General features: G+C 45.2%; 1 protein-coding gene across 1 annotated transcript in view; it reads left to right on the top strand.

The window, feature by feature from the left end:
• LOC143925725 (uncharacterized) overlaps window positions 1–15,723 on the top strand; it is a 31,487-nt gene extending 15,764 nt beyond the window's left edge. Inside the window, exons 2-4 of the mRNA XM_077450180.1 lie at window positions 15,054–15,194; window positions 15,275–15,397; window positions 15,478–15,723. Of these exons, the coding sequence (XP_077306306.1) occupies window positions 15,054–15,194; window positions 15,275–15,397; window positions 15,478–15,662 (449 nt within the window). The 3' untranslated portion in view covers window positions 15,663–15,723. The remainder of the gene's footprint in view (window positions 1–15,053; window positions 15,195–15,274; window positions 15,398–15,477) is intronic.
• Window positions 15,724–16,237: the final 514 nt, after the last annotated feature.

Here is a 16,237-nt window from a genome sequence, read left to right as displayed (position 1 = left end):
AGACATGCTTAAAATCACCTCTAGATAACCTGGTTAGATATGAATAACCTTACCGTCTTTGACCTTATGACAGAAAATAAAGAGAAAGGATAGAAAAAAAGAGTAAGAGAAAATAAACCAGTAACTCTCAAAGGGAGTGCTACACTAAAGAGAGAGTAGTAATTATACGTCTCCTGGTTTCAACCTTGAGGAGAAAATTGGGTGAACTCGTGTTGGGTAATGATCCAACCTGACTTCACTGCTGGAAGCTGTGGGAGGTTTTTCACAGAAATGTCTGTAATATTGACAGACTATCGTGAGGAAACTTTCCTGCGGTTTGTATGAAGCATGTGCAAAGATTATTCTTGTACCCCTTCCAGCCATAGAGTGGTAACATGAATAAGCTTGAGAAAAACTTTTAACATAAACAAAACTAAGGCACAATGTGCCAATCATTTCAAGCTAACTGTAAGAACAGAACGTTTGCTTAGCTTGTTATCTATAGACAACATGGGATTAAATATTCAAACATAAGTCTCCCGTATCTCCCATCATGGGGGATCAATGTACGTGTTTTGTGGAAAGTGGCTGAGATGAAGGGGTTGCACCCCCAAAACATGTACATTGATACCCCATGATGGGAGATAGCACATGTTGACATTAGGCATTGGATCAGGAGGAAAATGGCCACTTTTGTATTCTCAGTGTATGCATCTTCCAAATTTGGCTTTTCCAGGGGTGACACCCCATCTGGTGAAGGCAATATCAGCACAGTTTGTACATACTCATGTCTGATATTGTCTTCACTTTTCAAAGTTGAACTTTGTAAGTTCCTGTGTACTGTATGTTATGCTTTGATACGTGCCTGTTTACACAAAAATGCCAAGTTATAAAAATGTTACCCAAAATAATGTTTTCTATACACCAAATATGTTGGTTTGTTGTAAAACCCTTTTCTAAATGCACATGTAAATGTGCTTTGAGTAAAAAGTGAAATTATCAACAATGTGTGGCTTCCATTTTCAATGCGCAAAAGCAGTATTTGGAGTAAAGTTGTTGTTTTCTGTAGCAATTGGTGTTATTTACTAAAGGCAAATCCACTTTGCACTCCAAGTGCAGTTTCAGGTGCACTTTTGCAGTGCATTTGTAGTGCATAGTGCATGTGCCTTTAGTAAATAACACCCACAGTGATGTTTACATTTCCCCAATCACGCCATTTTCATGATCCCACATATTTCTGCCATGGTGCTGAAAATTAGCAATATTTTTGTCAGTAATGCACTACATGCATTAGCAACAAAAACAAGGTGTGTGTAGCAGACCCACAACATAATAAGATTATCTGAAGAGGAGACTGTCACCTCATCTCGCTCTGAATTTGGGTTTGCACTGTTGTAGAAAAAGGCCAAAAAAACAGCAAAAATACCTATGAGACACCTAAAACAAATCCAAGCAGTAAATGAAAACAAAGATTATTGCAGTTCCAAAGAAAAATGTATTAACAAAATGTCTCTCAGACATTGTCTGGCATATCAGTGGCCCCCTTACCCACAAAGTACTCCATGTGTTTGTTTCTGACCTCGCGGGCGCTTTGGGGGGGGGGGGGGGCAAGCCAGGATAAGCAGCTTCAAGGGCCATGAGGTTGTCATTTTCCGGCAAGTCTGCATCAGTGCCAACTGAGACCCCATAGTTAGCTGAATGTCTTTTCAAAAAATTGTGCAGAACGCAGCAGGCAAGCACAATGTGATTTCGTTTATATTCCGCCATGTGTATTGGCATCAAAAATAGGCGGAAACAGGCTGGCCAGTATTCCGAAAGTGTTCTCCACGACTATTCTGGCTCTGGCCAGCTGGAGATTAAAGATCCTCTGATCCAGGGTGATGGTCCTCATCGGGAAAGGCCGCATCAGATGGTTTGACAGAGCAAATGCCTCATCCGCGACGAAAATGGAGACTCCAGTAGAATTCCGTCCGTGCGAACCACCATCCGACATCCGGCCATTTTGCCCCACATCCACATACAGAAAGTCATAGGTCGCTGACACCACCGCCAACATCACAATACTATTAAACCCCTTGTAATTATAATAGTACGACCCCGAGTTGGGGGGTGGGACGATGCGGACGGGTTTCCCATCAATTGCACCTCCACAATTGGGAAAGTCTCAACGGCTGGCAAAGTGGGAGGCCACAGTCTGCCATTCCTGTGGCGTTGAGGGAAACTGTGGAGTGAAACAAGAAAAAAAATAGTAATTTGGCACATCAACATTGCAAGCAGATTAGACACAGATTAGAGCTGAATGCATAAATAATGTGTGATACTTTGGCCAGCCCCTCCTTACTTACACTATTGGCAGCCCACCGGACAGGTAAGAAGTGGCATAATACCAAAAAAAGGAACAAATGGAAGCACATTTTGACATTCTGCTATTACCTATCAAGATAATAATGGAGAAAAAATACTTGAAACTGTAGCATTTGAAATTATTGAGGCAGGCCCTTGCACTACATGCTTTGGTGAATTCGTCCATAAATCTGACCATAAAAAAGGTAGGCATAGTGTGTATTGGGTTTGGCAAAGTCAGCAGATAGAAGATTGCTATCAGCTGACCTAGCAGTTGGGGGGGGGGGGTTCTTAATGAGTTTGGCCCAACCAAAAAAAACTGGCACTCTGCATGAATTTAAGCACACACATAATATTTGTAGACCTTTTAGGGGGTGTTTAGGGGAAAGCAATACTATGGATCTGACAAAATACATTGCTAAGTGACTAGACTATAAGTTTATGGGCCCAGAAGAGCATGCTGGGAAAGTTAGTGAAGGCAAATATGCATGAAGGACAAAAAAGGAACTTGAAAAGCTTCCAGCATGCATGAGGACAAAGGGGCACAGAATATCAATTAGAGCATATTGCAATCATGGTAATTAGGGAATGAGGAAAGAAATCTAATACATTAGCAATTAGTGATGGACGAACTTCCGACGGGATGTTTCGCGAACGCGGCCGATCGTTCGCGAACCGTAACGTTCGCGGCGGGCCCCACTGACTTCAATGGGAGGCGAACTTTGCAAACCTACAGGTCAAATTTGCAGCCACAAAATAATTACTAGCTGTGCAAACATAGTCCTACCACATGGCCAATGACATAACACATGTATGAGGTGAATCTGGGATCGACAACTACAAGCATTCTTTTTTTATATGTGAAATTGTTGTGACAATTCAGGACTGTGGAGCGCATGAAGGCAATGGAGGAGAGGGAAGGTCAGGGTAGGCAAAGAAGAGGGTGCAGGAGATGATCACCAGCAGCGTGACATACAGCAATGACACCTGCACCGTGATAGAGTGATCTGACACCAGCACCGTGATAGAGAGCACTGACATCAGCAGCGTGACATACAGCAATGACACCTGCACCGTGATAGAGTGATCTGACACCAGCACCGTGATAGAGAGCACTGACATCAGCAGCGTGACATACAGCAATGACACCAGCACCGTGATAGAGAGCACTGACATCAGCAGGGTGACATACAGCAATGACACCTGCACCGTGATAGAGTGATCTGACACCAGCACCGTGATAGAGAGCACTGACATCAGCAGCGTGACATAAAGCACTGACACCAGCACCGTGATATACAGCACTGACACCAGCACCGTGATAGAGAGCACTGACATCAGCAGCGTGACATAAAGCACTGACACCAGCACCGTGATATACAGCACTGACACCAGCACCGTGATATACAGCACTGACACCTGCACCGTAAGCAGCCCCAGGAGGAAGTCAGCATAGCACAGGGATGGTGGGAGCCCCTCATAATGAGCATAGCACAGGGATGGTGGGAGCCCCTCATAATGAGTATAGCACAGGGATGGTGGGAGCCCCTCATAATATGTGCAGCAGAGGTAAAGCCCCAGGAGGAAGTCAGCACAGCACAGGGATGGTGGGAGCCCCTCATAATAAGCAGCCCCAGGAGGAAGTCAGCACAGGGATGGTGGGAGCCCCTCAAAATAAGCAGCCCCAGGAGGAAGTCAGCACAGCACAGGGATGGTGGGAGCCCCTCATAATAAGCAGCCCCAGGAGGATGTCAGCACAGCACAGAGATGGTGGGAGCCCCTCATAATAAGCAGCCCCAGGAGGAAGTCAGCACAGCACAGGGATGCTGAGAGCCCCTCATAATAAGCAGCCCCAGGAGGAAGTCAGCACAGCACAGGGATGGTGGGAGCCCCCTATAATAAGCAGCCGCAGTAGAAATATGACACCGCTCAATCTCTTCAAACAGGAGGGTACGGTCATATAGTACGTTGTGCTTTTTTAGGACAAGGAAGTGAGCCAAATGAAGAAAGAAGGTCTGTGTGCTCGATTAAAAAAATCGTTTATAGACATATACATGGTCTACTGGTCACATGTGTTGAATTCCTCCGAGATCCATGCCTCATTCATTTTTAGAAATGTGAGGTAGTTAACACTGTCATGAGCTAGGCGAGTACGCTTATCGGTCACGATCCCCCCTTTCGGACAGGACACTGGACGAGGGGCAAGCCAAAAGTTTGATTGCAAATTGGGCAAGCTCTGGCCAGAGGTCAAGCCTGCCCACCCAGTAGTCCAGGGGTTCATCACTCCTCAGAGCGTCCACATCGGCCGTTAACCCGATGTAGTCGGACACCTGACGGTCTAGGCGTTCCCTGATGCTGGATCCGGATGACACCTGTCGATGGGTCGGCTGAAAGAATGACCTCATATCCGAAGTCACCAACACATCTTAAAACTGGCCTCTTCTTGCAGGTGCTGTTGGATTGGTACCCGCAACTCCTTCTCTGGGAGTGGGAATTGTTCCTCTGCCAGAGCACGCAAAAGCAAAATGCAGCATTTCTCAAAGCAAGGCCTGGAAGTGCTCCATTCTGACAGCCCTATGTGACGGCGGTAACATTTCCGCCATTTTGTGTTTGTACCGGGGGTCCAAGTACGTTGCCACCCAGTACTGGTCCTTGACCCTTATGCTTTTTATACGGGGGTCCCTATTAAAACACTGTAGCATGAAGGCCCCCATTTGCACTAAACTGGAAGCGGTGTGGTGGCCTGGCTCCTGCTCATCATCCAGGATAATTTCGTCCTCTTCATTCTCCTCTCCCCATCCACGCACAACAACAGGGATCCCAGAAAGGTTTAAAGCATGCTCTTCTTGCTCCTCCTCATCCGCCCCGGCACCATCCTCCTCTAACTCCTCTTCAGACTCCTGTTGTTCACTTTTCAATTCAACCAGCATTGCGACTTCCTCATCTTCCCGCTCCTGCTCCTCCACAGCTTGATCAATGACACAACACAATGCATGCTCCATAAAGAAGGCATAAGGTACCATGTCACTGATGGCACCATGGCTGCGACTGACCAGTTTGGTGATCTCCTCAAAAGGCCGCAGAAGTCTGCATGCGTCGCGCATGAGCAGCCAGTGGCACGGTGAAAAAAAACAGCTCCCCAGAACCTGTTCTGCCACAGAGTTCATACAGGTAGACGTTAACTGCACGTTTCTGCTGGAGCAGCCTATCAAGCATATAGAAGGTTGCGTTCCATCGCGTCGGGCAATCACAAATAAGACGTCTGACTGGCAGATTGTGTCGCCGCTGAATGGCAGCAAGGCGAGCCATGGCCGTGTAAGATCTTCTGAAATAGGCTGAGATTTTCCTTGCCTGCCGCAAGATGTCCTGGACCCCAGGGTATTTGACAATGAATCACTGCACGACCAAGTTTAAGACATGTGCCATGCATGGCACGTGCGTCATTTTGCCCTGTTTCAATGCGCTAAGCAGATTGGCACCGTTGTCACACACCACTTTACCAACTGTCAAATTGAGCGGTGTTAGCCACTGATCTGCCTGAAAGGAGTGCCGGGCCAGTGTGGCTCTTGGCTTCCAGGCACAACAGACGCAGCACGGCATTGGAACGTCTCACCTGGCATGTCGAATAGGTTCTGGGGAGCTTGGGCAGCGCAGCGTAAGAGACGCTAGCAGCGGAAAAGGAGGAGTCAGCCGAGGAGGAGAGGGAGGAGGATGGAGTAGGAGGAGGAGAAGAAGAGCCAGGCCTGCATGCAATCTGTGGCGGTAAAACCAAATCTACACGTGTGCCACGGGTTACATGCTTGACGGCCGTCGGAAGGTTCACCCAGTGGGCAGTAAAAGTGATACACCTTCCCTGCCGTGTTTGCTAGACCACGTGTCTGTGGTCAGATGTATCTTGGCACCAACACTGTGTGCCAGAGATACATTCATTTGCCGCTGAACATGGCCATATAGCTCTGGGATGCCCTTCTCTGAGAAATACTTCCTTCCTTGGACCTTCCATTGGGGTGTTCCAATGGCCACAAATTTGCGAACGGCCTCCGAGTCCACCAGTTTATATGGCAGTAGTTGGTGGGCTATGAGTTCTGACAAGCCAGCCGTCAACCGCTGGGAAAGAGGGTTATCCGGCGTCATCATTTTTTTACGCTCGAACATTAGGCCCACGGAAGCCTGCCTTTTTGCAGAAAAACGTGAGCTTGGCGTGATGGAAGGTGGAGTGGAGGACAATTGTGAGGAGAGAGGAGAAGGAGAAGTAGAAGACGAGGCTGGACAGTGACAGTGTGGCTTTGTGTGTTCCATTGCTCCCACTGGGCTCAGTGATGGCTGCTCATGTGCCTTCTTAAGGCGGTCGTCCCTAGGTGAGTTTTGGGCTTACCGCGACTAATGGGTTGACTGCAAAGATTGCAGATGGCAACGCTATTGTCAGCAGCGGACACGTTAAAAAAAGCCCACACTGCGGAGCCATGTGCCGGTGTCCTGGGAGCACCAGATGTGACCGTACATGGTCGATGACTCGCTCCTGATACATTTGCAGTCTGCTTTGTCCCTCCTGTGCAATGTAAGTTATTCCTGCTTCTCCTCCCTATCTGCTGGTCCATATCTCCCTCTGAACTCCCCTCCTCTTCCTCTCTTGTGGGCACCCACGTGACATCACTAGACACGTCATCATTGACGTCACCTTCCCCACCGCTATAAGTAGAGATCTCGGAGTAGGCAGCAACACCGGGGACCAACCTCCTCCTTGGGCTGATCTGGGTACTGTCGTCAGACTGCTGAGTGGCGGCTGTTGCTACCTCCTCTTCCTGATCCAATACCAAGAGTGGCTGCGCATCAGAAATGTCTTGATATGGATCGGAAAATAATTCCTGTGACTCAAGCGGAAGGTATGTGGTGGTGGTGGTGCTGTTGTTGGTGGTAGTGTCTTTGGGGGTGCACATAGCAGAGAGTGAAGAAGAGGGTGCAGATCGAGAGGATGAGGAGGGTGCAGAAGAGTAAGGCTGAGTGAGCCACTCAACCAAGTCTGGTGCGTCCTTTAAAGTAATTGAACGCACCTTCTGCAACTTCCCACTTTGGCTCAAGCCTGTTGCTCCTGCCCTACTCCTACCACCCCTGCGGAAGGGCCTGCCTCTTCCTCTGCCTGTCATTTTTTAAATGACCCTGTGACAAAACTCTCAGTCCCTATACTGATAAAGGACTGCTGCAGTATAGGGCAGCAGTCACCAGTAGTGCACCTCAACCCTATATATTGTGGACCTATACCAGTCCTTAAGGAATAGCAGACTGAACCTCACTCAACCCTATGTACTTTAGTACCCTATACCTTACCAGTCCTTATAAGGACCTTTGTGGAACTAGTAGGTTGTGAATGATTATCAGACTGTACCTCAGTCCCTATACTCATAAAGGACTGCTGCAGCAGAAGGGCAGCAGTAAGCAGTAGTACACCTCAACCCTATATATTGTGGACCTATACCCGTCCTTAAGGAATAGCAGACTGAACCTCACTCAACCCTATGTACTGTAGTACCCTAGACCTTACCAGTCCTTATAAGGACCTTTGTGGAACTAGTAGGTTGTGAATGATTAGCAGACTGTACCTCAGTCCCTATACTCATAAAGGACTGCTGCAGCAGAAGGGCAGCAGTCAGCAGTAGTGCACCTCAACCCTATATATTGTGGACCTATACCAGTCCTTAAGGAATAGCAGACTGAACCTCACTCAACCCTATGTACTGTAGTACCCTATACCTTACCAGTCCTTATAAGGACCTTTGGGGAACTAGTAGGTTGTGAATGATTAGCAGACTGTACCTCAGTCCCTATACTGATAAAGGACTGCTGCAGCAGAAGGGCAGCAGTCAGCAGTAGTACACCTCAACCCTATATATTGTGGACCTATACCAGTCCTTAAGGAATAGCAGACTGAACCTCACTCAACCCTATGTACTGTAGTACCCTATACCTTACCAGTCCTTATAAGGACCTTTGTGGAACTAGTAGGTTGTGAAGGATTAGCAGACTGTACCTCAGTCCCTATACTCATAAAGGACTGCTGCAGCAGAAGGGCAGCAGTCAGCAGTAGTGCACCTCAACCCTATATATTGTGGACCTATACCAGTCCTTAAGGAAAAGCAGACTGAACCTCACTCAACCCTATGTACTGTAGTACCCTATTCCTTACAAGGACCTTTGTGGAACTAGTAGGTTGTGAATGATTAGCAGACTGTACCTCAGTCCCTATACTCATAAAGGACTACTGCAGCAGAAGGGCAGCAGTCAAGCATAATATTCTTTCTATATTTGGAAGAAAGAATATTATACGTGTACAAGCCTATTACCATACCAGTCCTGAAAAGAACCTTTGTGGACCTAATAGTAACAGCTACTGATTAAACTGACTGTCCCTCACTGCCACACACAGCTTCCTGCCTGTCCCTATTTAAACTGACAAAACACAGGCTGCTGGAACAATAACTTGAATAGCACTCAAAACTATATCCTGTACTACTTTACCATACCAGTCCTGAAAAGGACTTTTGTGGACCTAATAGTAACAGCTAATGATTAAACTGACTGTCCCTGCAGCACACAGCGTCCTGTCCCTCTCTCTACACTGACAAAAGACAGGCTGCTGCAACAATCACTAGCACAGCAGTGCCTCAAACCTATATCCTGAACTACACCTAACACCTATACCAGTCCTGAAAAGAACTTTTGTGGACAAAATAGCTAGCGATTTGGGTCACTGCAGTCTCTCCCTGCTCCACACAGCAACCTCTCCCTATAGTGACATACGTAAGAATGTAAAATGGCCACCGGATCGGGTCTATTTATAAGTAAGGGGGAATGTCCAAGTGTCCATGTGCTGTAATGTCTCAATTGGCTGTCCTGTACCCCATGATGGATGTGTCATCATAGGTCAAAGTTTTTTTAAACAGTAAACACGGAAGTCCGCCGGGCGAACGGTGGCAATAGTCTGCCGATCGGGCGGACGGCGAACAGCCGAAATTCGCCGCAAAACGACCACCAGGCAAACGGTTCGGCCATCCCTATTAGCAATCATTAAATACATAGAATGTGATGTTAAAGGATAGAACTTACCTTCATATAGTCCTTCTGCAGGACCTGAATGATGGCAGAACAGGTCTCTGGAATAATGATTCCCAGAGCCTGGGGGGAGATGCCTGTGGAGAACTTTAGGTCCTGAAGGCTTCTCCCTGTCGCCAAGTAGTGCAACGTGGCGATGAGCCTCTGCTCCGGCGAGATGGCTTGCCGCATGCAGGTATCCTGCCTGGTGATATAAGGGGACAGCAAAGCCAGCAGACAGTGAAAAATGGGGTCCGTCATCTGGAGATAAATCCTGAAATCATCAGGATTATTCTCCCGGATCTCACGGAGCAAAGGCATGTGCGAGAACCGGTCACCCTGGTGCAACCAATTCTTGGTCCACAAACTCCTCCTCACCCTGTTCATGGACCGGGCTTGTGTCAAAGCTAAAAGCCCAACACCAAGCCCCTGCACAGCACAAACTCTACGAAGAGTATGTACACGAAACATGGCTTAAAACGGTCGGCTGGTCAGAGCAGACAACAGAAAGCACCGATAAACAGCAATGCCTGAAAGAACGATCTGAAAAGCAGAAACGAGCAGACAATAAGCAATGCAAATCAAAGCGTACTATACCAAGATATAGTCCACAATGAGCAACAAATGCTTACTGACTACACGCACTGATAAGCAGATATGCACCGACAAGCACAAACTGAAGAGCAGTAACGATCTGAAGCACAAATCTGAAAAGCGCAAATCGTCTCTCACCAAACTTCTACTAACTCGCGATAAACACGAGATCAGCAGAAGGAGCCCAAAGGGTGGCGGACATGGTGCTGAACTTCCCTTTTCTAGTCCCGTCATACGCGGCTTACGTCACCGCGTTCTTGGCAACCGGAACTTCCGTCAACTTAGTCCGACCGTGTGTATGCAACACCCCTTCCGGACCACTTCCGGACTAAATCCGTCGGAATTTATCCGACAGGTTTGGTTGCCGGGATGTCCGACCGTGTGTACGGGGGCTAAGAGTATTTTGGTCTCTGTTATAAGTTTTATGGAGTCAATCACCTGCTTCCAAAAGGGCTGTATTAGTGTGCAGTCCAACCTAATGTGTTGCAAAGAGCCTTTCTCCTGGTTGCAGCGCCAGCAGAGATCAGGGACCAAAGGTAACCATTTGTGTAGCTTAATTGGTGTGTTGTACCAATTTTTCAGGAGTTTAAACAAGGTTTCCTGAAGATGTGTACTTATTGCACATTTTGTGAGCGAACACACAAGCCTGTAGCCATTGTTCCATTGTGAAGGATGTGTTTAAAGCTGTTTCCCAAAATTGTTTGTGTTTGTCAGGTTCCTTTAAGTCGGAGGCCTGAAACCAGGAGTAGGTTAGAGTAATGTTTTTTGTGAATGTGTTGGACATGAGATATACTGATTCAAAAGGAGTTAAGGGTCTTGCAAAGTTTCTTTGTCTCACAGATGAAACTCTGCAGAGGTCCAGAGGAACTCACAAAGGTCACTGCCAGTTGACGCGTTTCATCTGTTACTAGATGCTGCTATTCTAATGCCGCGTACACACGAGCGGACTTTTCAACATCCAAAGTCCGAAGGACCGAGTCCGTCAGACTATCCGATCGTGTGTGGGCTGCAACGGACTTTTGATTCACCAAAGTCTGACGGACTTTAGAATATGGAACATGCTTCAAATTTTTCCGACGGAACTCCGTCGGACCCAGGTCCGATGTAGAAGTCCGCTCGTCTGTATGCTGTTCCGACAGACCTAAAACGACGCATGCTCTGAAGCAAGTACGAGACGGAAGTGCTCGGTCTTGTAAAACTCCAGTTCGTATTGGAAGTAGCACATTCGTCATGCTGCAAATTCTGTGCTCGTTTAAATGTAGCGCATCTTCTTTATAATGCTAGAAGAACGAAGTCTTTATTTATAATGCTAGAAGAACGAAGTCTTTATTTATAATGCTAGAAGAACGAAGTTGCTTTGCTGCTCATATTCACTCACAGAGTTCTCACAAAACACATTTCTGTCTTATTTCTCCTCATCTGATGAATGATCTTGTTTTTATTTTAAAGCCCCATCTCATTAATATTTTTTTATTTTAATTTTTTTTTTTTTTTGGAGTAATTTTTTTCCTCCATATTTTTTGTAGAATTCTTTACCATTTTTTTCTTGTGATCTCCATATTTAATTATTCTGTCAAGTTAAAAAAAAAAAAAAAGTTGTTAACTTGACAGAATAATTAAATATGGAGATCACAAGAAAAAAAATGGTAAAGAATTCTAAAAAAAATATGGAGGAAAAAATTACTCCAAAAAAAAAAAATGGTGTTGAGTAATTTTTTTCCTCCATATTTTTGGTAGAATTCTTTACCATTTTTTTTCTTGTGATCTCCATATTTAATTATTCTGTCAAGTTAACACCAAAAACCTTTTTTTTTTTTTTTTTTGTGTTTTTCATTACCACAATAACCTTTTTATTTTTATTCTGGTGACAAGTTACCACAATAACATTTTTATTTTGTTTGTAACCTCAAGGAGGTTAGTGTCCCTTGTTAATTTCACATTGTCTTTTAGAAATGTATTTGACCAAAAAACACATAGGCAATTATATTTTCAAACAAAAATATCCATTTATTCTGGTTCAACAAACAAAAAAAATGAAGGCAACACTGGAGAAACTTGTGACATTTGTGTAGCCTTTTGGCCCCAGGGCAAACATTAAACTCTGTGGAAAAGAAAATTCAAATATTCCGAAATACAATATGGTCCCAGAATCCCAGACATCAAGAGCAGCATCAGATGGTATATATGTCCCCAGGCTGTGGTACAACAGGCTGCGTCTTTGGTCAGACCAGAGTGAAGCCAGGTCAGCACCTTCTTCTCTTCGCTCCACCCTTCACTGCACCCTTCCCTGCAGACTTCCCTGTAGCCTTCCTGGGAGGCTGTGTCTCCGGTGGTGTACTTGTGGCAGGAGGAGGAGGAGGAGGAGGAACAGGAGGAACTTGCTCCACAATATTGCTGGTGGCAGTTAATTCGCCACTCAGCCCCTTCTGTAACGCCAAGAAAATTAGCCTTTCACACTGGAGACGTTGGCCCATCTCTAATTGCTGCAGACGGCTGGCGATGTAGCAGCCATAGGCCTCTTCAGCCTCAGGGGGGCTCTTTAAGACATTAGTAGCCTCTCGAATTAGGCGCAGGGATTCCTCCTGTGATACTGAAATTTTTTTTGCCCTTTTTGCTGGAAGACGGAGGGGAGGCACCTGTGATGTTGTCAGTCTTCTACTAGGCCCGGCCACCTCCTGGCTGACAGTGGGCCCGGCCACCTCCTGGCTGACAGTGGGCCCAGCCTCCTCCTGCCTGCCACTTTCCCCACCTTCCTCCTGGCTGAGCTCATCCTGTGTATAAAAAAGGGACATTGTTTTAGTTTTTTGTTCATCAATCATAAACATTTTTCAGCTCCTGACTTCAAAATTCTGTTAATACATATAAAAGAGTATCATTATGACACCACTATTTCTTGTATCTGCTGGTGACAAACATTTGTGGCCACTACTGTAAATTGATATGTCCAAATTTTTAGGTTTTTTTAACATCAATAATAGCGTTAAAATTCTAACATCTAGTTAACATCATTAATATTATGAATATCACTATTTTTTGTAACAAAATACCTGGCTCCAGCTGGGTGCATCCGCTTCTTCCAGGATGGAAGGCTCCGCTTGCTCATCAGCCTCTGCTGAGGTGGAGGGAATGCTGCAGGGAAGGGTGGAGGGAAGAGTTGAAAGCGACTCCCTGGCTTTACACTGGTCGCCAATAAACCGTAGCTTGTCAAAGTACCACAGCCTGGGTACATACACAGCACCTGGTGCTGCTCCTGATGTTTTGGATTTCTCGATTTTCTTATTCTCCTTTCGGTACATATTTCGCAATAATTGAATTTTCTTTTCCACAAAGTCCACGTCTGCCTCTGGGATCCAAGGCTGCACAAATGTCACAAATTTCTCCAGTGTTGCCCTCCTTACTGGTTTATTATAATAATCAATGAGGTTGGCTTGCCACAGATTTGTCATCTCTTTATATTTGTCTATAAATAGACTTAAAAATTCCGGATCCTTGAATTTCTGATTCATTTTTCTGAAAGACAATACACAAGCCAAAAACAATAATGTTAGCTCAGACTCTCCTAATCTTAGCCCAATATAGACTCCAGGATCTGCCACTTATTTGGGGAAATTGTTTAAACTTACCTTCGTTTTGCTTGCTCCCAACTTCCGTTCCTATTTTCGCAAACGAACATACGACATGTGATTTTTGCCGTTATATACAGTGCGTACGCGTAGAACTACGCCTGCGTTGCCCGCCCCTGACGTTCTTTTAGTCAAGTTCTTGTTTTCCCGCCCTTTCTGCGCACTTAACGTACTACGACATGTGCATTTTGGCGTTGTATACAGTGCGTACACGTAGAACTACGCCTGCTTTGCCCGCCCCTGACGTTCTTTTAGTCAAGTTCTTGTTTTCCCGCCCTTTCTGCGCACTTAACGTACGTACGACATGTGCATTTTGGCGTTGTATACAGTGCGTACGCGTAGAACTACGCCTGCTTTGCCCGCCCCTGACGTTCTTTTAGTCAAGTTCTTGTTTTCCCGCCCTTTCTGCGCACTTAACTTACGTACGACATGTGCATTTTGGCGTTGTATACAGTGCGTACGCGTAGAACTACGCCTGCTTTGCCCGCCCCTGACGTTCTTTTAGTCAAGTTCTTGTTTTCCCGCCCTTTCTGCGCACTTAACGTACGTACGACATGTGCATTTTGGCGTTGTATACAGTGCGTACGCGTAGAACTACGCCTGCGTTGCCCGCCCCTGACGTTCTTTTAGTCAAGTTCTTGTTTTCCCGCCCTTTCTGTGAACTTGCGCAAGGCCAGAATCATGGCCAAAGTAGTTAAGACCCTGCACAATCGTTTTGGGGTACGACGGTCAAAAGACCAATTGAGGAAACGGTGGTCCGACCTTAAATTGAGGGAGCCGGATCAATACAGAAGGATCAAGAAAGTTCTGAAAAAAAGTAAGTACTTGTCGTGTGTTCCTATTTTATGATTATTGCATACAGATCCATATGCTTTACCTTTGTACAATGTAAAAAATTGCTGCTTTCATGTTGGATACAGTAAAAGAATCGTATCGTTCTTAACAAACCCTCGTAAATTGTCCGTGGCAAACCTCGTTTATGATACAGGGTTTAAACAGCATTTTTTGGCTGTGTAATTTTTAGGACACAAAAAAAGATTAGGACATTGTGGTTTAGATGTGTTTCAAAATACAATGACTAGAAAAGAACATTCAGTGGAATTGAAGGAGAGGACACTTGGCAGCTGGGTAAAAACACATCTGCACTCATGAGCAAAAGTGTGGGACACCAGAGAACATTTATTAGGGTAAACCACACGGGGTTCCCTGGTATACTTTGGGGGGGGTTGGGCATGTGTGAAACTTGGCACAAAAAGCGAATTATTGTAGTTTTTGGCAAAGTGAATTGATTTATCATGTCTTCACATTTTGCATCTCTTCATAAACCGACAATTGTACAACACTTCTAATCAAGGTTTCATCTTCCTAGTTCTGGCCTTAAATATCTGTGTGCTAAAGTATACCTTTTTGTTTGTTAATTTCTCATAGGGGAGAAAAGACTCACAAAGCAGGATCCCAGGGACTGCCACCCTTGCCAGCATGAATGTGAGGTTAGCCCCATCCCCCCCGTGGATGTGCATGTGGAGGAAGGAGAGGTGGAGGAAGGAGAGGAGATGGGCACCCCACCAGGTGAGTGTCTGACACCACAGCTTCAGGTAATCGATGTATACCTGCATATTTCAAAACACATGTTTTTACATCTATTTTAGGTGATGTTCTGGTTGTGGAAAGCGACACATTTCCAAGCACCAGTGCCCCCCCCGAGGATGTCGAGGAAGGAGAGGTTGAGGAAGGAGAGGTGGAGGAAGTAGGGGAGATGGGCACCCCACCAGGTGAGTGTCTGACACCCCAGCTTGTTGAAATCCATGTATGACTGCATAATTTTTGACCCAATTTTTACCATCTATTGTAGGTGATGTTCTGGTTGTGGAAAGGGCCCCATTTTCCAGTGACAGCGCACATAGGCTGATTGGCCAGATAATGGGCTGGAATGGGGAACTAGATGACATGCGAACTAGCCTGGATCTCATGAAGAATCAGATTGACAATATGCAGCTGGAAATGAAGAACATGATCGATATTTTGGGGAGAATATAATCCGTTTCTCCATAATATCGATCATGTTCTTCATTTCCCTTGTTTTAGTTCAAAGATTGTTACTTCCAAAATTTTTAAGATTGTGGCTGATTGTTGTTACATTTTTCATATTTTTTTAAGAAAAAGAAAAAACACAAAAAAAAAATTGGTTTTAAAAATTATAAAAAAAAGGAAACTAAAAAATGTTTGGCAAAGAAAGTTAAATTAACCAAAAAAAAATTATATCAATAAATATTCAATGGCACATGTGAATGTGGCCAAATTAAAATTTTGAAGAATCAAGAATGTGTGGCGTATTCTTTCAATGCTCAATACCAGTTTGGGAAAAGTGATTTTGTGTATCCAGTGACAATGGGCCTTATTGAATTAATGAAAATACACTTGGCACTACAAGTGCACTAGGATAACATAGGAGACAGCACAAACCAAAAGCAAGCAAGAAAACACATTTCAGATTTGAGGTTCTTTTATTATTTTACTCTTTTTAAAAATTAAATAATCTGTGGCATTGCAATGGCCCCCCTACCGTTAAAATAAGTGACATATCTTTGCCGAACTTCACGGGCACTTTGGGG

The sequence above is a fragment of the Lithobates pipiens genome, unplaced genomic scaffold (genome assembly GCF_037356315.1).
Source record: "Lithobates pipiens isolate NorthernLeopardFrog02 unplaced genomic scaffold, aLitPip1_a1.2 Scaffold_22, whole genome shotgun sequence".
NCBI lineage: Eukaryota > Metazoa > Chordata > Amphibia > Anura > Ranidae > Lithobates > Lithobates pipiens.
Note: the sequence above shows the minus strand (reverse complement) of the source record. Positions and strands in the feature narration are given on the sequence as shown.